Genomic DNA, 20,790 nt, shown 5'->3' with positions numbered 1-20,790 from the left:
AAGCATTAGAATAGAGGGTAGTCAGTGCCAACAGGAGTTGTTTTCTTGGGAAGTGCTCTCCTCATGTGCCCCTGTTCTGTTCCTTTCGGATATGCTTTGGGGTAAAAATGTTTGGGCATTTGAGACCTTTTCTGTTTTTCTCGTTTATCTTATGCTGTGTAGAAAGAATGGAACAGGGTGTCTCACACAGCTGTAATCAAGTTTTAAAAAAAATGGAATGTCGCACATAAATGTAGTAAACGGCATATTATTGGCAGCTGTATTACACAAATCGTAGTATTTTCCATATTTTGCTACATTGATGGTTTACAATTTGTACAGTCTTAAGTTCCAATTTCAGAGTACTAGATGTATCTAAGAAGTTGTAGAAAGCATCCAGAAACATTCATCCCAGTTGTTTCGAGCAGGTTACAGGTACACCTCATTGATTTGGACCTAAAGGGACCAGGAAAAATGTCCAAATTACCCAAAGTTCGAATTATCATATGGCCCCGAAAAAATGGCCAGAAACTGCATCGCAGTAAATTTGTCTTTTATAATAAATTTTTTAAAAGTAAATTTATTTGGCGAGAACCTTGGTGGCAATGGTTGTCTGTTTTTGATATGAAAACTCTGCGGTAGCGATGATTTTTCGCAGTTCTACCAGATGCATTACGGAGTGCACACTCTCAGCACTGTTGAAGCAGAACTGCTCCAAATTAGTAAACATCACCATGGCCTTGACCATGACCGATAACATAAGGGCCTTCTCACAAGTGGCGTCATCACCACATGTAAAGAGGCTCCACCACGTCAGTTGTGAACAGTGCGTGATGAGCATGCAGCTTCGATGCACTGGAAAAATGGAAAAATCATGCAGATAGAATTGAAGGAAACATGTGTCAGCATCAGGACGACAAGACACCTTATAGAAAGAACAGGGAAAAAAAGGAAAGATCTGTCATGCATCACTCAGGGTGCGAAACAGTGGACAACTGTGCCAGGGTAGCTGGCTGATGCGCAAACTCTGTGTAGGCTGGCGCACTGCTCAGAAAAGTTAAGCCAAAACCATGTGGCCAGACAATTCTTTGGCAATGGGGTCCTCCAGCTATCGTTGTGCCTGCTGTTGCATGTGCATTGGAGGTGCATACGAGTGTGAGGAGGGCTATTTGAACAGTTGCTCTGCCGATCATACCGCGACATGGCCTCCGTTGGGAGCCCATCTGAATTACCACTGTGAGCCGAGCTGCATCCGAATAATGAATATCCAATCCCGCAGTCTTACTTGGGCATCGGCCAGGACTATGTCAACAGTCCGAATTACTCGAATTTTTTTTTTAACAAGGGTTTTGCTGTATACCTCTTTTATGGCTTTTTTTATTTGTTAAGTTCACAGGTCTTGAAAACAAAACAAAGAAGTGCGTGGTTTTGCAGTTGTGCTCTAAAATTGGAGTGTTGTCGTGCTTGTCTTTAACAAAGCCGACGCGTCAGCTGGGATCAAGCAACGGGCTGCTTCTTTCAGTGTCAGCTACACTATCTACACCAGAAACTTTGTCCAAAAGGTGGGAAGCGTGTGCAGATGCGTCTTGACTGTCGACCATCATGCTTCCGGGCATGAACGTTCGTTGGCAGTGGTTAGCTTGCCTACCCTTCATTCTGCTCGTCTGAGCTAGGGTTGTACCACAGCAGTGGTGTGCGTGCACCTCCGTGTGCAGTGAGCCAAGCACAGAGGAGGAGGAAGAGGGAAGCCAGCCCTTGGAGGAGGAGAGGTGCACCAGCCTGATGCCATCGCCCATCCATGCGGGCAAGTACCTGCGCCAAAAGCGGTCTGACTTTCAGCTCTCCTACGACATCTGGTGGCTGCACAAGAACAAGCAGGTGAGCCTCTGCTTTGATAGGTTCTTGCTGCCTCCCTTTTTGAGAACAGTTCTTGGCACGTTTGTTTTGCTGGAACAAAAACTCATGCATCATTGCATGTTACATGGGGCCTATACAGTATGTTGTGCCTGTTTGCATGTTATCATAAAAAAACCTGTCTGGGAGCAATGTGCACTAAGGCAAAAGCAGAGATAATCATCACTTTGGAGTTGAGAGTTTTGACTTATCAAGAAATTTTTTGTTCTCTGCTTTTTGAATGTGTTAACCGGGTTTGTGTTACAATTGTGTAATTGTGTCTGCTGCTAAAGTAAAACATTTATCTTTCTTTTTTTTTTTCTTAAAACTCTTTCTAAGAGTCTGAAAATGTTTTACTCGTTTAGAATGCGCTCTGAAATTACAGAAACAGCTTGTGGCTATCGCATCGCTGACAGTATCTTTGAGCTTGTTTAATTTGCAGGGGTGCTTCATGTTTTCTTCGCTTAAAGCTATATTTACATCTATTCTACTTTTCATTGCAGCTGCTGTACAGCTATGATCCTGTCAACAACTACAAACGGATCAAGTCAAGTGAGTGCTTTTGTGCACACGCTTTATGACTACAGAGTACATTCATAGCGCCAAAAAACAAGGACCAAGGTAGGAGAAAGACACAACACGAGCGCTATTTTACAACTAAAACTTCAATGGAAAAACACATGATATATACCCATCTCATGAAAGTAAATCACAAGAAACGTACATGATAACTCAGCATGCCCATCAGATGTATCGTGACCTATGCTTTTCGTGATGTTATCATGTATGTTTCTTGTGATTTACTTTCACGAGGTGGGTATATGTCGTGTGTTTTTCTATTAAAGTTTTAGTTGCGAACTAGCGCTCGTATTGTGTCTTTCTCCCACCTTGGTCCTCGTTTTTTTGTCGCTAACTACACCATGAATAAGATTCAACTGGCCTCGCTTTCCACCTTACTACTGCAGAGTAGTTCTGTAATTTTTTCTGTTGGCTGTCCATTCAGAGCTTGCTTTTGTATTGTTCGCTATATAAGTATTCTGTGCATTGTTTAATTCCTAACTTATTGCATGCAGAAAGTATATCTAGTACTGCATTGAATCAGTAGTACTTCATGCTGGGGTGTACTTGATTAAGAGTCTCCACCTTGTTTTTTAAAAACATTTTCAGCGGTGAGTTCATTAATAGCTGCTCAGAACAGAATGCTGTGGTACTCATTCACAACATTTTTGCTCTCCCCGTACACAGACGTATACGTCGATGTGAAGCCAGTGTCCAAATATGAGGTGCAGAGCTGCAATTGCATGCGACCAAAAGTGAAGGCTGACAAGGGCTGTGGGGCTGACTGCCTAAACAGGTGAGGATGACACTTGGGAAATATTTAGCTTGCACTTGACTTAAAGGTGCTGTGGTACACTTCTGAACAAGGTAAAGGACCTTGCCCAGTCATTAGATCATAATATAAGGTCAACAGTGTTGTGAAGATTGCTTGGATCACGAGAATCGTAAAACCATTTATTCCAGTGTGTGTGAAGAATCTCCCAGAGTGAATTGGGAAGGAAGATTTTAAAACATTTTTTATTTGGATGAAAATTTTTAAGTGGTCCTTCAAGGCTGTGGTCAGGTGTGTGTTAATTGTAATTGTTCCCTTCTTCATATTACAACAGCACATCCTGCCTTGCTGCAGTATTTCTCACCTTTACGGTCTACAGCCACTTTATCACCCTACAAGGCAGATTCAAAGGGGCACTAAAGGGGAGTACTAAGTCAGGCTAGACTGATAGGTTAGGGCCACCTGATAGCAAAAAACAATGCTTTATAAGCCAGAAAATTGCGTAATGGCGAGGTGCACTTGACACCGCCACTTGAAGATTCGTACAGTGGTGACAAGTGATGTATTCATGAGTGAACGATATTTCGGTGTCTCGGTGGGCAATTGCCATCAAAATACAAGGAAATCAGTGTGGCGAGCGTAGCCGACAATGCGAAGGGTCTCATGATTAAAATAGCACAAAACATACGAGCGCAGAAACTTTCGCCTCGCAGTGTGTGCACTCAAGCTGCGTGTAGCCTTTGTACATAGCAAGTTCAGAACCGCAAGCTCTAAACGACAGTCACAGTGTGCGTGTGCTCGCTACACGGCCAATGAAGCGGTTTCATTCTCACTTCAGTCATCGAATTGGCTACTTTGTGCAGGCTACAGGCATTGAATCGCAAAGTGTTTGTTTCTTTATATTTAGCACACTCGCTTGCGTGAACATCTTGGAACATGTGGAGCGCTATGCGAGCGTGTGGTCATTCGTGTTTTCTGCGCCGTGGGACGGCGAACATGCTTTTAGAGGTGCTGAAATATATCTGAGAAGTACCACATGTGCACCAATACCTCTCTTTTGGCTCATTAAAGAAAGTCTCCCAGTGCAGGCCATCATACACGAGGTGCTGGAACGCAAGGCAGAGTCTTCTGTGAGAAAAACATTTAACCACAGCTAATGCGTGTTCGTCAGTATTATGCACGCATCCGCTGTCTACAGCTATAGCCGACAGGCGGCAGAGTACAATTGGGTGGAACATATTTTTGTTCGTTTTCACCTACAATGCGCAGGAAGTAATTCCTGAACATAGAAATCCCAACGACCATAGCAGAGACAACCACAAGGGTTGTCTATGATCGTACTTACTGCATAGTTAGTCAACAAACATGCAATAATCGATGGCACAGTGCGCCTTACGATGAGAAATGCATGTGCAGTTTCCCTCTCAGTTGTGGTGTTGAATGATGTACGTCAGAGCTCGACTGCTGCTCGCATGCTTTTCAGGATCCTTCAAAGCTTATGTGTACACTTCATGACAGCGCACAATGCACCGAAGGCCACAAGCTTGTGTTATCGTCTCCAGTGTTTATATGTAGTATGTGTGAGCTCAATCAGCACTTTGTTCTGCAGTCTGTGGCTGCCCTGAGTAATTTCACATTTTTTTCGCACCCACAACGCCTATTTCTACCGTACGTGTGAGTTGCAATGAGACGCAGACGCATGTGATACAGTAAAGTGCCCCTATCGAAATAGCTGGGGCTGGAGGTGGCCTGCACTTTCACCTTGCCACCGTGACCACTGATGTAGATTTTCGGTTTTCTGTGTCCAGCTGCGTTTCCCGACCTTGGAAGTGGTGCCTCTTTTGGTCGGATTGCAAAGATGTCATAGAAATGACGTCGAAGTAGTTCATTTATCGCAGGCGTTTTGAATGCAGAAGAGTTCCAGACTATCATTTGCGGTTTTCGCAGCAGTGCAACTACATTTATGCGTAGAAAAAAACGTCTGTGGTGTTCCCCTAGTATAATCTATCAGTCGTGCTTAGTTTGATATTTCCCTTTAGTGTCCCTTTAATGTAGTGCTTTCATCCGCGGCTGCAGGATGATATATGTGGAGTGCTCGCCCACGCTGTGCCCCTGTGGCGAACAATGTGGAAACCAGAAGATTCAGAAGCACGAGTGGAGCCCAGGCCTGGAGCGCTTCATGACTCGTGACCGAGGCTGGGGAATACGCACGCGAGAACCTATCAAGGCTGGTAAGTGTGATCTTTAATGGTGCCATGCGCCATATAGCACACGCATGGCGCTCTCTGTGCACCACTTTCCGCACCAGCGCCACGTGTCAGTAATTGTTCATCGGCACCTGTGGCATGCGGATGATGCACCTTGAGGTTCCCTCCCCCCCCCCCCGCCCTGTTGCTTTGCCCTTTCTGCTTGCACTTGGCTCCCCTTCACACTCCCTTCCTGCTCCTCCTCATCTACCTGCCGCAATGGCTTAGTGGCTGTGATGTTCGGCTGCAATGACCACATTTCGATAGAAGCTAAATTCAGAAACACCTGTGTGCTGTACAGTGTCAAAGTGCATTGAAGAATCCCATGTTGTTGAAGTTAATTTGGAACCCTCCACTATGCCATCTCTCATGGGTCAATGTACAGCTCCAGGGTGTGACTGTTAGACGCAGCATATCATACATGCCTCTTGCCCCTCCTTTCCTGCTTCACACCTGTGATGGGGGCCACGGGGTGGTGGTCACGTGGTCGCAGGCACGTTGGTGCAAATGTGGACATTGACGTCATAAAACTAGGAGAGTTTGTGACTCAAAGCCAGCACTATAAAACTTGGAAAAGGCTGGTGCAAATGTGGACATTGACGTCATAAAACTAGGAGTGCTTGCAACTCAAAGCCATTACTATAAAAGTTGGAAAAGGCCTCTCTCTCTTTTTATAATGTATGTCACCTGAGTTGTCATCTCTGTACTAAGTTGCGCTCCACTTTCGTACATTTCTGATGAAATTTTATATTATGAATTTTAGCTATATCAAGCTCTTTCACGGTACTTGACCTGTTTGGTCACATAGCAAGGTTCAACTGCAATGGTTTCTGATGCTATTTTGCCTGCAAGGTGATATCTGAAGATGCTGAAGAGAACAGTGATCATGGCTCTCTCTCATTGTGCGCTCTCAATCTACCCACAGCTGACAACCAACACCTGACTTGATCCTGTCCATAGTGCCTTTGCACATAATATCATTCTGATAGGTGCCATGCATCCCTGCATGCATCCTGTGTCCTCTCTTTTTAACTTTGCTGTTTCAATACCAATGCGTAGAAGCAAGTGGTTTTGCTTCGTTTTCCTGCCTTGACATCTGTGTGAGGTGTGCGTTGTGTTATGCTTCCACTTTGTTTCCTTTTGTGTCGCAGCTCTATCGTGCTGCTGCCACACACTTGCCATTTATGAGCACAGCAACAGGCCCTTTTATACCCACTGCATATGTGTTACAACGCTCATCATAGCTGTGCCGTTAAGAAAACCAGGTTTTAGCGTTGGGTTATCAATGCTTTGCTCTTGGGAAAATTCACTCCAGAACACATGAAACTGAGTGCTCAGATGAAACATATGACATGCAGTGGAAGTGTTCTGCTTTTTTGTTGTGAGAAAAGGAGTAACACTTGTGGAGGGGAGTTGCCTGATGTGGGGGAGAGCCTGCCTTGGAAGGGTTTCACAACTGAGAAAAACTGAATGAGATTGCTCTATTATGTAAAATGACTGTTACTCGGGTATTAATAAGACCTCCAAAAAATTTTGCGGAAGCGAGTTCCTTGGACAGTGCTTCACAGCAACTGGAGTTCAAAAAATTTTGGACTAGAATTAGCCTGAAACCATTTTAAGGCCCCTAAGCGTACAAGAGTTTCGAATACTATGATGTCAGCCTCCATCCGTGCATCAAATAATATTAATGGCACTGACGCCAGTTGCATCTTTGAGGGTGCTAATAAACTGGATCAAGCAGCGGTGGCAGTGGAACTGATGAAGAGTTGTAACCATGGTTTAACTAAGGCATCTGCAACCAGATGCCACATACTGTATTTACTCGAATGTAACGCGACTATGAATGTAACGCGAGGGGTGACTTTACATGCTGCCCAATGGGAAAAAATAAAACCACGAATGTAACGCAAGGCTTAATGACTCCAAACAAAGTACCATTAATAGACATCGTGGCCAACATGTTTATTCATCTTCCCCGCTTTCGGAATCTTCCTTTTCGCTATCGAAGTCTCCCGGTAACTTCTGCCGTATCGATGTTGTTTGCCGCAGAGAGAATCCATTCCTCTTCATGAACGTTTGGGCCCACCCATGAGATGCTCAGAGCTTCCCATCTCCCGAGCAACTGCCGCAGAATTCCCAACCTCTTCAGCTAACAGGATTGCTTTTCTCTTAAAACGAGCGTCACCACAAGAACACGACGCGACGACGCGTTCAGCGCGAGGCTGCAACGAACACAAAAAAATTACAAAGAACAACGCACCAATGCTTTCACTTTGGATGGATGATGATTTGGCTTCCATGGTACCCATGTTGCCAGCATAAGATCGCAAAACTGCGGAAACTGAAACCAAGCTGATTGCTTTGAAATGGCTGCACCGCGGCACTGCTCTAGGCCAGTCGAAGTGTGGTATTCGATTATAATGCGAGGGTAGACTTTAAGGGGAAAAATACGCAAAAAAACTCGCGTTGCATTCGAGCAAATGTGGTACTACATACATCTTTCTGTTTGTTGTCAATAAAGTGGTGTTTGTTCTTGCGGTCAGAAAATTGAATGAAAACGTGACCCCTATGTAAAGGCTGTTGCCTATCAAAATTGTGAAAAAAAAAGTGGCCCCTGTACTATAAAAACTTGTTTGTTCATGGACCGCTGATCTTAGTGGGGTGCTTAGAATTAAGCAGCACTGTCATTCCTAGCTCCGAACAACTTTATTTCTCTTGTCTTTCTGAAATTGGTAGTCATAGGTCAAGTGTTCAAAATTGTAAGGTGCTTGGACCTGCTTTGATTTGGTGTTTCTGCTATGGTTGCTTGTTGCTTTTTTTTTTTTTTCCTTCTATGGCAGTGCAGGGGGCTTTTGGAGGTTTTTCTTTGCTGCAGTCGCTTTCCAAGCATTCATTTTGGGGTGGGTGTCTCATTCAAACACTGCCTCATGTGTATGCTCCCGTGCACATTGTGTCATCGCGCAGGTGAGTTCATCCTTGAGTATGTAGGAGAGATTGTAAGCGAGCAGGAGTTTCGGCACCGTATGGCTGAGCGCTACCGCAATGACGAGCATCACTACTGCCTCAACCTGGACTCTGGCATGGTCATTGACGGCTACCGCATGGCAGGGGAGGGACGCTTTGTCAACCATGCCTGCGACCCCAACTGTGAGATGCAGAAGTGGTGAGATATGGGTTTCGCTTTCCACCTTCCATGGGCTTTTTGAATGCAAATCTCCTGCCTTTGTAATCACTAGTCACAAAACGCCCACAAGCTTGGCAGACAATTGGGAGCTATAGAAGCACTCAACATATATGTCAGTAGTGCCAGCTGTTGCCTGTTTGAGCATATATACGTTATCAGTCGTGCTTAAATTGTGGGAGAGGGGAGGGGGGTGGGCAGCACCGATGAGATGCTTTTCATCAGATGTGTTCAAGCTGATGTGAGCCACATAGCATTCGGTGAGCATTGTACTCTTATTGGGTTAGGTCCAGGATGGGCTGTAAGATAATGAAACAAGAGTTGCCATGCATTCATTTTCCTCAAAGATGTTGCTGCAGCATGGTCAATGTACACAGCATGACCCACTGACATTGCATGCTGCTGTGAACATGCTAAAAGACCCCAAATGGCCAAGTTTAGTTCAGAGCCTTCCACTACAGCATTTTCCCAGACCCCTTGATGTGGCTTTGGAATGCAAGTACACTGCACATTAACTCTAATTTAATTTAATAGGCATTAGCTGTTTTATCTGGCAGTGCAGCAAGTGTTTCACTAGGCAAACACTGGTACAACTGAAGTAAACAGCGTGCATACCTTCAAAAGCAGGGCTTCTATCTTCAGGACAGCCAGGGAGGGTTTTTGTGTGGCAGCAGTAACCTTTTCAGTCTTGATTACATACTAGTCGGAATAAGAAAACCGGTTCATGCCACTGCATGTGTCAGGTAGCTTGCCAAGTTGCCTCGTGCTTTGTTGCACCAGCTGCTATGATGGGACGGTATTGAGGAGGGTCACTTCTGAACAGAGCACCTGTGGAAATGGAATATTGCGATTGGACAGCCTTTAGAGATGTGAGAGCATTTTAATCTCACTATAGAATTTGCACACAAGAGACAGTGAGTTAGTGAAGGTTAGAGGGTGTGGCTCTTGGGCCTAAAGGGAGAAGGAGGAAGGGAGAAGGTGGGTCACAGTAAACCTAATTGATTTGAAGTCGTACAAACAGAGAAAAGTTTCAAGAGAAACAGTTTTAATATAAAGAGAGCCCAAAGTTTTTCAATGCATTGTGAAAATTTAGGCCTTCTATCTAGCTATATTTTGTTATACAACCTTAAAAGGAGTCCTGTGTAGTGGCTGTGCAGTGGAGGAGATATAACTGACAAAGAAGAGCATGCAGTTGCATTGGGTATGTGATGGCATCAGTGAATGCCAGCTCAGACAGCGCCGCTGCTTGTTGGGTAAGGTGTGGGAGGGTCCTCAAGCACGCACTTCTTCCTGCAAGTCCCCTCTCTAAATCTGTTCAATAATTTCTGCCTCGCGAAAGGCCTGCTGTCCTTGCCTCACGTCTCTGCTGTGAATTATACAAGCTTTGTAGCCGACATCTGGCTCACATCGATGCTGAGATTGCGCCCAGTACCAATCAGTGACAAGGAGTGCTCTTTGTGGAGTGATAGAGCAGGCGTGCTCTTTGGATCACAGCTTTACCTGCAGGCTGCTCAAACCTCTGGCTTGTGGCTTTTTTTCTTTTTAGTTTTCACAGGCTAGATTTCAACATATTTGAATTTGGCATTGAATGGGTGGGCCTGATTTTTTAACCTATGTGAGATTATGAGATCTTTTTGAAGTTCTTCAATCAACCTGTACAAAATGTTACTTGTCCACTTTGTTGCAGGTCTGTGAATGGATACTATCGTGTTGGCCTGTTTGCTCTGAAGGACATTCCAAGCAACACTGAGATCTGCTATGACTACAACTTCCACAACTTCAACAATGAACGCCAGGTGAGAAAGAAAGTGGACTGTGCTGTAGTAGTTGCGCTTGCTGCATTAGATTCCATGAAGTTTATGTTGTACAGATGTTTGTGAAATGCCATCTCAAGTCTTTCAGTTTGTGAAATGTATGTTCTATCCCAAAAACAAACTTGCTTTCAGCTAAGCTTAACATGATACCTAGTGAACTGACAATGTGATTAATAAATACAGTAAAAGCTCGTTAATTTGATCTTCACGGGACCGTGAAAAAGTTCGAATTATCCGATGTTCGAATTATCGAATGGCCTAAAAAAAAACTGACAAGAACCATTTGCATTACGGTATATGTACTGTATTTAGGGCGACCCACATGGAGTGAACTTGCGCTGCGGATTTTGAGCGTCGCGGCGGAACGCCGAAAATGGGTGGCTGCCGCCAGACCGCTGCCGCCAGGATTTAGAAACGGCATGATTCCATATGCTTAGTAAAATGCTGAAAATAACAGCTGTGCATTTACAATTAAGCTATTGTTTATTCAATGATGACAAAGAGGACGAATTATTCTTTGTGACCCCTTTCTGAACCAAAATAGTTAACCTGTTTGAACCTCTCGCGCTTCCTCACGTCAACTGACGCGTAGTGGCTAAGCCTAGCAGCTTTCAAGATCCAGAAGCATTCTGAAAATCTGGCGCGTTTCATCGCTAAAATTGTGTGCTGCGGGCATCTTCAGACAAAGTGAAAGCTTTATGCGACTTTTGTTTGCCGTCAACATGAGGCACATTGCAGCGGCAACGACGAGTTCGTGGTGAAGTGAGAGGCCACTTCGGCAGGCGCGGCCATGTTGTAGAACCAGGCAGAAGTCAGAAGCTGTCGCACCCTGATTGGTCCACGCTGACAGCCCATGCTGTCAGCTGGCCGCTTCTGGCCAGCGGCTGACCGCCAGGCTACAGTGTTCTAGAAGGTTCTAGAACACTGTAGCCGGACGATGCTAAACGGCGGTGTCATGATCGCGGCTGACCACATGCTTCCGTTGGCGACTGTTGGGTGGAAGGATGGACGACACTCGCAAAGAAAAAAAAAAAAGTTTTTCGCACGTAATTTGTAGTGCCCGTCCGAAGTAATAGCCTTTCATTGGCGTTGGCTGCGACCGCGCCGACCGTACATATCCATATTTGTGAATTAATAGGGCTCGAATTAACGAGTATTTAGTTGCGAGTTTCGGAGGCTGCGCGGAAATGAGGGTACGCAGCCGCCAACCCGTACCCTCCGGCGCTGCCGGCTGCTGCACCGGTGATGGCGCCACTTAGGCTTTACCCACTCTTCCACGGTTTTATCTGGTTCCATCTTCTGTCCTCTTTTAGGACGTGCGCAGCCTCTAACTATGCGGAGGTGCTTTTTTTTTTTTTGGCCACGTGCTGTGTGCCAAGCCGCCCAGACGCGGCGGCGCGTAGTTCGAATTATCTGTAGCGGAACCGACTCGCTTTCGAATTAATGGGAATTTTTATACACAGATCTCTATGGAGCTTGGCCGGACCAAGTAGTGTAGTTCGAATTATCTGAAAATTCGAATTATCGGGGTTCGAATTAACGAGCTTTCACTGTATAAAATTTTAATGTGTGATTGCTGTTGTAGGTGTCCGAGCAAATCTTTCATCGAATTGTAGAAAGAATGGAGAAAACTGCTATGATAATTCTGGTTTGCTTTACCTGCTGCTTGCATTCATGAAAACTTTACCAGTGAATGAAGTTGTACTGCTATGCACCACATAGCAGTACTGTGACAATGCTGTCGGAGATGTGCCTTGGCTTCTGTTTCTATCTGCGGCATGTTGTGCATGTGCTTTGTGGGAGACAGCAATGGCCGGTGGATTGTGGGCTGTTACGGGTGGATATTTGTACACATGGTGGTCAGTCATTTCAGGTAACAAAGCTAAAATGGTACTTGCTATTCATTTCCTCAGGTTTGCAAACATATGCGTGCACAGTCTTATCATTTTACTTCTCGATCAGGAGACAAAATTAGCATTGCATCATGAACTTTGTTTAAGTTGAACACCATTTGAAGAATTATTCATTATGGTGAAAATGGTCATACATTGACTCTCTAGGGAACTGGTCTGGAATTGAAAATATTGTTCTGGCAGAAATTTTGTTGGAAGTGGGGTTCAGCTGTATTTATGCATGTTGATTACACCTTCTGTATTTGAGTGATTGTGTAAATTGTAAGGAGTGCGTGACAATTGGGGAAACATTATGTACCAGCTTGCTGTGCACTTGTGCCATGAGTTCCATTTTTGACGTACGACACATTTTTTACCTGAATGTCAAATGGCTTTGCGAAGAGTGAAGGGTTACTCATTACTTTGGGTTTGTGGTAGCGGGAAGTGCATTCTCTATAACCTAGCTAGCTCTATGATTTTTCTTGGTCAACAGCAAGAGTGCAAGTGTGGGAGTGACCAGTGTCGGGGCTTCATTGGAGGCAAGAGCCAGCGCCTCAACACACAAGCCAAGGACAAGACTAAGGAAGGCACCAAGGGCACATCAAGCCGCTCTGTTCGGAAGCAACAGCGTGAACGGCATCGGCTACGCCAGAAGCGAGAGGTGCATCTTTTGCTATTCTCTGTTTATTAGTGTCGCTGTCTTGCGCAGTGCTTTTCAGCCATGAATCTTTCATGTTCCCAATAAGCATCAAAGAAGGCAATTGAGGGTTTGAAAATAAGTGGGAGTAAAGTATTGTGACTTGAAAACGGATGAATCATGTAGCAGTTTATGAGACTGCTTTATGAATGTGCTGAAAAGAACAGTGAAGTATGGTTGCAACAGTTCATTTTTCTGGTTGATCCACGCATTGCGCTGCGGCATTGCCACGCAAGACTTCTAAAATAATTGGCCTTGAAACACAAGTTTGACATATGATCCGATTCATATGTTGGGCTGAGATGAGCACACACAGCCGCGTCTGGTCCTGTCATCCAGCTGAGGTATGTAGGAGGCTTTATGGAAAAGCCACAGATGGGGGACACTAGACGTGTCTTTAGGGATACCGGAAGGTCTGCAAACCTTAATTTTAGAGTGATTGCTGTAGCATGCTGCTTGTGTAAACTGGACAGTGTTGCATTTTGGCAAAGCTGGCAGTAACTAGGGTCTATCTGATTTCAGCAGAAATTTGCACATTGCTGCTTCAAGAATTACTATGCAGTTAAATTTCAGTATAGTGAACCTCCTTGTAAATTTCTTGATGTAACGGAAGTTTTTCAATTCTCACAACCCACACAAACTTGCGTGAATTCATGAACTTATTTGACGTACGCATTGCAGTGGTTTGCATTACAATAAAACTTGGAATAGCCATGAAAGGAATCTCTTCGATTGTTAACGAATGCTGCTTGCACAACCCTTGAGCAGTGTCACCCTGAGGTAAACTTAGCAGCCTCTGCAGCTTTCATGCTTGTAGCATGCCCCGTGGCACTACAGTAGTTTTCATTCAAAAGTAGTGCAAAACAGCAGGACATGCCAGCAAAGCCATGGAACAAGTGATGCATGCCCATCATCGGACTCCGGCACGTAACAGAAACAGAAATGGGGTAGACGCAAGGTAGGGTTAGAGTTGATTTCCAATGAAGTGCAGACCAAAGGAGGGAATGAGTGGGAAGGGGCGGGTCTTTCCACCTGCTGTTCCCCTCCGGTTTCCGCAGAATGCATAGCAGCGTCGTGCGAATTGCAGCACAGATGGCAGTGTGCACTGCCACAGTCGTCTTTTCTACGTGATCACATATTCTTTGTTGGCCTGTTTTCTGTACTTCTACATGGGACTCCTTTCAAGTAGTATAGTTTGCAGTGTAGAATTAAAGCTAATGGCAGAAGTCAAGTTTTTACAATGAATGATTAGTATACTGAAAATTTTGATACTTTGTTTACCTTTGAACTCGGCTGATCTTGAAATGTTTCTCTGTTTTTATGACTCCAAGTTAACATTTACTGTGAATGTTTGCTAGGCGAGTTTGCCTGCATTGATTTCTCATTTGGTTTCGTTTCTGCATTATCCAATGCATCTTCATGCAAAAACAGCATGTGATGAAAACTTCCATAATAAAAAATTGAAAGCTGTTGTGAATTTTCACTATATATTGGTTTAACTGTAAGTGTGCAATTAGACCCTGAAGATACTCTGATCTCAAGAGATATGAAGTGCATTGAACCTCACTGATGCTTACAGTAGACATCTGAATGTTTCTTTTATTTCGACAAGAATTTCGTTTTTCAGGGTTCAGCTGTGCTTTCATTTATGATGGCAACTGCTTAGTGGAAAAAAGTGAGCAGCACTAGTCTTTGTCCTCAAACAGGGAACCAAAACTGAAGGCGGTACGACAGTCACAGAGCCCACGGTAACAGCACGACTAAGCCAGGTGCAGCTGAAGCCACTCTCTCATCAGCAGCGGTGCTTTGTCCAAAAGCATCGCTGCTTCCTGCTGCGCAACTATGATCGTGCCAAGCGATCCTGTGCCAACCGACCATCACGTGACCGGTGAGTAACCCTGCATCATGCTTATACTTTTTAGTGCTTACACTTTGCTTGAGCTTCTTCAGACTCCAGCATGCCAGTTCTTTGTTCGCGTCTCATCTGGATGCTTTTTTAGCTAGAAGATGTGGTGGAGGCACTTCTTAGTGCTCACTGGAGGTGTCAGCCTGGTGATCTACTTGGCAGGCTACTTCAGATCGGGGTGATAAGAATAAAGTGAAAAACAAGGAGCCTTCATTAAAGCAAACCTCGTGGGACTACAAAAAAACTATGCGCAAAGCGACAGTATGCCCTAACTGAAGAAAGCCAAATATATGCTGACCTGGTTGAGGATGATACCTAAGGTGTTCCATGAAGGAAAACACATGCCAGAACTTCTGTTCACATTGCATCACAGAAATTCATTGTCTATGTCTGCCGCCTAGGCGACCTTGCAGCTACTTAAAGCAGGTCCCAACTGCTGTTTTGGACTCTGTATTTTTGGCAACCAGGCAAGACACGTCTAGTGCACACATACTTTCTCTAACTGTAGTACCTGGGCTGCCTTCAGCTTCCATGGTGGCATCTAGCATTGGACGACATTTCGCCAGTGATAGAGGCAACAATTTCATTATTGGACCACATTGGACAAGTCTCAACTGCCTTGTCTGTCTCTCTAAATATGCTGAGATGATAGTTTCTGCAGCATCTCCGCGCTGCAAAACTTCTGCGAAGAGCCCTTCACAGGTGTTATCGCTGGCAGTGATCAACACTCGAATCTTTGCCCCAACGCAAGACACTTTGGGGGCGTGGTGATGTCACATGGGAAGCACTGGACATGGGAAGTGTGCGATCCATGACAATACCAGTGACGTGACAATGCAACGAGATGGGACCAAGTCACAGCCATGCAGTGATGCAGGTCAACCTGCAACACAGCAATGACAGCTACTGCATGTAGAGAAAAACAAAAGTTTGCTGCGGCCTTCCTAAGCTGTGGAGCCACCGTGCTACCCATGTTGCGAAGAAGCCAACTCACGTGATAATGATAAGCAATGGCAATGGTGATGGGCCCAGACTGTGACTCAGTGACCACTGTGACACCAGTGCATGCAAACAAGGGGGTGGCAGGGGTACACTGGCATCCCCAGTGACGAGGTGGAAGAGTTAGCACCAGGCATATCAGCAGCTGCAAGCGTGCTTATCGCATGCCACACCGTGGCACCATGGTCTACCTGTTCCTTGCTGTTCATGACGCAATTCACGGGTGCTTCATGAGAAACCCCTCCAATCTCATATTCGATGGTAGGTGCATGCTGAGACGTTCGCGATAAGCTCCTACATTTGGAGTGGGCCCAAATGCACGAGGTTTAATGGAAGCCAAGTCGAGGATTTCATTCGGCTATGTCCTAACTGGAACTGCCATTCAAGTGAGTACACCTTAACGAGGTTGTACTATACTGTGCACCTGAGAAATATTGACAAGGCCTTTGTCACATGCAATGCTGTGGCTATATTACACCAGGGTCCAAGTACGTTTGAGGGTACTTGCACAGTTTAAGTGTTAGTTTGGGATAGCATTAGAGTAGAAATCATCATTGTTCATTATAGGAAGCTTTCAGTTGGTGGACAAACTAATTCTTTTGCAAACTTCTGCTCACAATACAAACTGAGCAGCAGTACAGTTGATGAGCAGTTGGTAGTTGAATTTCAGATGCTGCAAATTATGACCAGCCTGTACAATTTGGCACACTAGGAGGTAATAGTGATGCGGTGATTCCCAAGAATGCTTTGTGTTTCATGGTAAATGATTGGGAGAGAGGTGTTTACTAAAAAAAAGGGGGGGGGGGGGGTGGTGCTGACAAAAAAAAAAAAAAACCGAAGGGGGATATACAGGAATGATTGGCCAGTCTTGTTCACTCTTTTATTATCCCCTTTAAAGTAGGCGTAGTGATAGGGCACTAGAAAGGCAGAAGGGGAATGAACTGTCATTGCCCCTTGCTTTTTCCAAGTTCGCATATTTGAATTCTATTTCACATTCAATGTTCTGAAGCCTTCACTCCTTTTAGTGTGTCTTCAGTTTAAATACCCTGCCCTTTGGTGCGTGCAGGCAAGCGCATGGGGGAGCATCTGAGCTTGCTGTGGCAGGTGGTAAGAAGCATGCTGTGCACCCTGCCAGCGTGGGTGCACTCACAGCTGCATCGACCACTGGTGCCGAAGAGGAAGAAGAGCGGGAGGAAGAGGCCTTCCGGACGCAATTCACGGCACTCAACACGTCCAGGTCGGTGCGCACCCGGCAGCTGGCCCGGGCGCAGGAGAACACCCAGCTGGCACGCACTGCACGCTTGGCCCAGGTCTTCCGAGACATCTGCAGCTCTGTGCTGGCCTGCAAAGGTGCCTTCTTTGTTCTTTGTGTCTGAGCAGGCAAGGGGCTAAATCAAGGAAATGCTGGTCGGAGGGCAGTGTACAATCACTTGTTCAACTAAGAAGGGGGAGGGAGGGGTGGGGGTAAATTACCTGCGCTTTCCACAGTCGGTGTTCTGATCACTTGCTATGTCAGCTGCATACAAAAAGGGGTTGCGTACAACGATGTTAGCTCGTCTAAAGCAACAAGGGGTTGCTCGTTTGCAGTGAGCTCGAAGGCGTCTGTGGCTTCCTGTGATAGCTTTTGTTGTTATTTATGGGTGGCATGACCAGCGTCAAGATACAGTAAATCAGGTGCATCGCATTGTTGCAGGCAGTGGCGAAATGAATGAATAAGAGGTTTCACTGATGTTTACTGCATATTTGCTTCAGTCACATCTGATGAGCCACGCTACCTCGGTTTTTCTACTCCCTATGGGTCTTATGGGTCTCAATTCTCTGGGGTTGACTGCAGAGGTTGCTGCAAGTTGAGCTTAAGCGGTGCCCCAGGGTGCTGTGATATGGTTGCGATTTTGTGAAAACAGTTGCGTATGGGCTCAGTTACAAGTTTTGAACATAATACTTTTGTAACAAGATACCAGTCTACATTTTTAGCAAGTTTGTTTTATTGAAGTGTATATTTCAGGGAGACAACCGACCTTTCATCATGACTGCAAAGGCGTAGTGACTTGTTAGACATATTTTGCAAGCACCTTGATTTTTGTTCTTCTGTTGTGCACTGCTTTGTTGTGTACCATGTTTACTCACATAATTTGTGCACTTTGTTTCCTAAAATTAAGACTTGTGTGATTGTGCGGCAGGGAGCGCAAAAATATGCTATTAAAGTATTTTTATATATACATATATAAATTTGGGTAATTTATTTAGGGGGCGCAAATTATGGGAGTAAATACTGAAATACTGTAGTGCTATTTTCTTTGTGGGTGCAGTGCTGCACTCAGTACAGGTCCACTTCTTCGATAATTGGGCTTTGTGATTGATTGGGGCAGGTTTCCAAACAGAGAGAGCCAGTGCTGTTGGTTTTGCATCTGTCTGTCATCCTGTACTTACACCTGTTTTGCACCGTTTGTTTTCAGACGAGAATGGCAAAGTGCTGTCGACGCCATTTGTCAACTTGCCATCAAAGCGAAAGTAAGTTACATGATGCTTGTGATATTGTAAGTTAAGTAGGCTTGCATGCTTGTGAGCGTAGCCAGACAGGCCTGGTCGTACACTGGCAGATACTGGCTCTATCACAGAACTCCTACAATAAGTGGACTGTCAGAGTCCTTTATTATGTCATGGAATGTCATGTCAGACTCTTTTGGGCTAATTGTCAACACCGTGTTTGCGGATGCAACCACGCTGTGTGTAGTTTTTAGTGCGCTAGCACTGGATGACTAGTTGCCACCTGCCATGGTTGACAGGTGGAGTATGTTAGTACTAGGTGGTTCGCTAGTGGAAAAGCCGTTGTGTGCCCTGGTGAAGCCCACACCTATCAGCTGCCACGGTTGGCAGGTGGCCAAGTGGAGAAATGGAAATCCTCCTCTCCACTTTCAGAGGAAAGGGGAATTCAAGTGGGAGACTGAAAACGAAAGTGCAGCTGTTTTTATGTCTATACTCTATACCTAGCATGCAGTGCTGCCAAAGCTAGCATGCCTTTTCGTGCCGACGCCCAAAAAGTAGTTTGTCATGCGTCCAAAGTGCAGACAAGCATTTTTCAATGTGACAAAGCTTAAGTACCTTGATAGGCATTATCCTGCACTCAGTTTTGCCTCTTACCACGTTTTTATCCTGCCTCTCGTCGAGATCTTGAGAAGTAAGAGTAACACGTAGCTGAGTGATATGGTGGCTGGCACGCAGATTTGCTGACTGCATCCACATCCAAAAAATGGTTCACCATCAGTGAAAATAATAACCAAAGCGTTAAGTAACTTAATGCTGGACTGCCATGACCATGTTTTATAATGCCAAGCATGACGTCTTGTACTGCTCCATGTTTTTGTCCAAAACCTGCTCTGAGGCTTCTTCAAGAAATACGAGTGGGTACGCAGTGGAGTGGTATGTTTTCGTGGGCACACTACTTGTGCGGCCTCTACAATGCTGCGTGCTAGGTGTAAAACGGAGTGTCGACAAGGATGCTGTCTTCAGAGCAGCAGTCAGCTACAGTTTTAGGGAAAAATGCACTGAAGTAGCTCGTATGTATAGGAACAAATTTCCATGCTCGGAAAACATTCCAAGCCATCAGCTTTTAAAAAATCCCATTGCTTTTAAAAAAGCCATCGGCAAGCTAAATTTTGGACCCATTAAAAGGCACATTCATTTGGTGGGCTTGTACAGATGCAATGAGTGTTTCTAAGCTGAGAATTTCTTGGGCAGCAGTCGTGTAGGCAAAACTGGCTGTGGAGCACAGCCCTACATCTGCTCCAGGCCAAGGGGCATGCCAGAGTGCTTGTTTGGCTAAGCAGGCGAGCAAGGCGCTAACATAGACCATAAGGCCATCTCACTGTAATTAAATATCATTGTTCCCCCTTCCTGATTTGCATAACGTTCCATCTGCTTTCAAAAGAATTAGTGGTTATTGCTAACTGCACAGGTGATAACTGGTGTGGCTGATGAATGCATCCCTGGGCACAGCTAATTCTTGCTGTCTCTTGTACTCTGACTGGGGTGCAACGCGATCTGTACATTTATGACACGTCATAAAAACAAACACAAGGTCCTGCGCTTGGGAGAAGAACAATAGCATTGACCACTAGGGAGTGGCCAATACTGCGGGGTCTGAGACCTCTTGCCATATCCTTTGTATGTATCATGACGGTCACGGTTCAAATGGGCTTGACTGCAGTGCAATGATATTACTGTATTTAATCTCATATTGGTCCATGCTTTGTATAGGTCGGCACCCTAACTTTGGCGACTGAAAAAAAAAAAGAGAGAAAGCTTGAATGTTGTATGGTAGACCGATGGAAGCTCAAGCTGCCAACGTGCAGTTAAGGTGGTTGGCACAGCACACCACATATTGGAGCTGCAGCGGAGCTGTGAGAAACATACCACTGAAGACTGCTCACTTCACCGAGTGCAAAGATACTTTTTCTGAAGAAGGCTTAAGTGAAGACGCGAGATGTAAATGCCTTCATTTCATTCTTGTCAAGTTTGGCAGACACCTTCTACGTATGCAGCATGACTGATGTAGTACGGAAGCTGTGGTAGTCCTCCACAAGTGCATGGAAAACTCTGCATTGTTTTTGCACACGAAAAGGAGCTCTCTCACTCTGTTTTCCTCAGTGCCGTAAAAACCCACGTATAATACGAGGTTTTTTCCGAATTTTACCTTGTCAAATTTCCACCTCACATTATATGCAAATCCAAACAATTTTTTGCCAAAATCTACAGTTCTGGTTTCATTATTAACGATCGCCATTACCATCATGCTTCAAGCGAGAGGAGGCGCTATCTAGCGGTGGCATAGGTCGGTAGTTTCATTTTCAACG

At 45.1% G+C, this 20,790-nt stretch overlaps 1 protein-coding gene across 2 annotated transcripts in view; it reads left to right on the top strand.

Moving 5' to 3' along the window:
* Window positions 1-20,790, top strand: part of ash1 (histone-lysine N-methyltransferase ash1) — a 67,328-nt gene that overhangs the window by 26,379 nt on the left and 20,159 nt on the right. For both annotated transcript variants that reach the window (XM_077660111.1, XM_077660110.1), the window contains 10 exons: window positions 1,695-1,857; window positions 2,376-2,424; window positions 3,118-3,226; window positions 5,279-5,433; window positions 8,413-8,611; window positions 10,317-10,425; window positions 12,829-12,996; window positions 14,739-14,920; window positions 17,004-17,287; window positions 18,394-18,448. In XM_077660111.1, coding sequence (XP_077516237.1) covers window positions 1,695-1,857; window positions 2,376-2,424; window positions 3,118-3,226; window positions 5,279-5,433; window positions 8,413-8,611; window positions 10,317-10,425; window positions 12,829-12,996; window positions 14,739-14,920; window positions 17,004-17,287; window positions 18,394-18,448 — 1,473 coding nt within the window. The remainder of the gene's footprint in view (window positions 1-1,694; window positions 1,858-2,375; window positions 2,425-3,117; window positions 3,227-5,278; window positions 5,434-8,412; window positions 8,612-10,316; window positions 10,426-12,828; window positions 12,997-14,738; window positions 14,921-17,003; window positions 17,288-18,393; window positions 18,449-20,790) is intronic.

This window comes from Amblyomma americanum, chromosome 3 (genome assembly GCF_052857255.1).
Source record: "Amblyomma americanum isolate KBUSLIRL-KWMA chromosome 3, ASM5285725v1, whole genome shotgun sequence".
In the NCBI taxonomy this organism is placed as follows: domain Eukaryota; kingdom Metazoa; phylum Arthropoda; class Arachnida; order Ixodida; family Ixodidae; genus Amblyomma; species Amblyomma americanum.
This window is presented reverse-complemented; position numbering and strand designations above follow the sequence as displayed.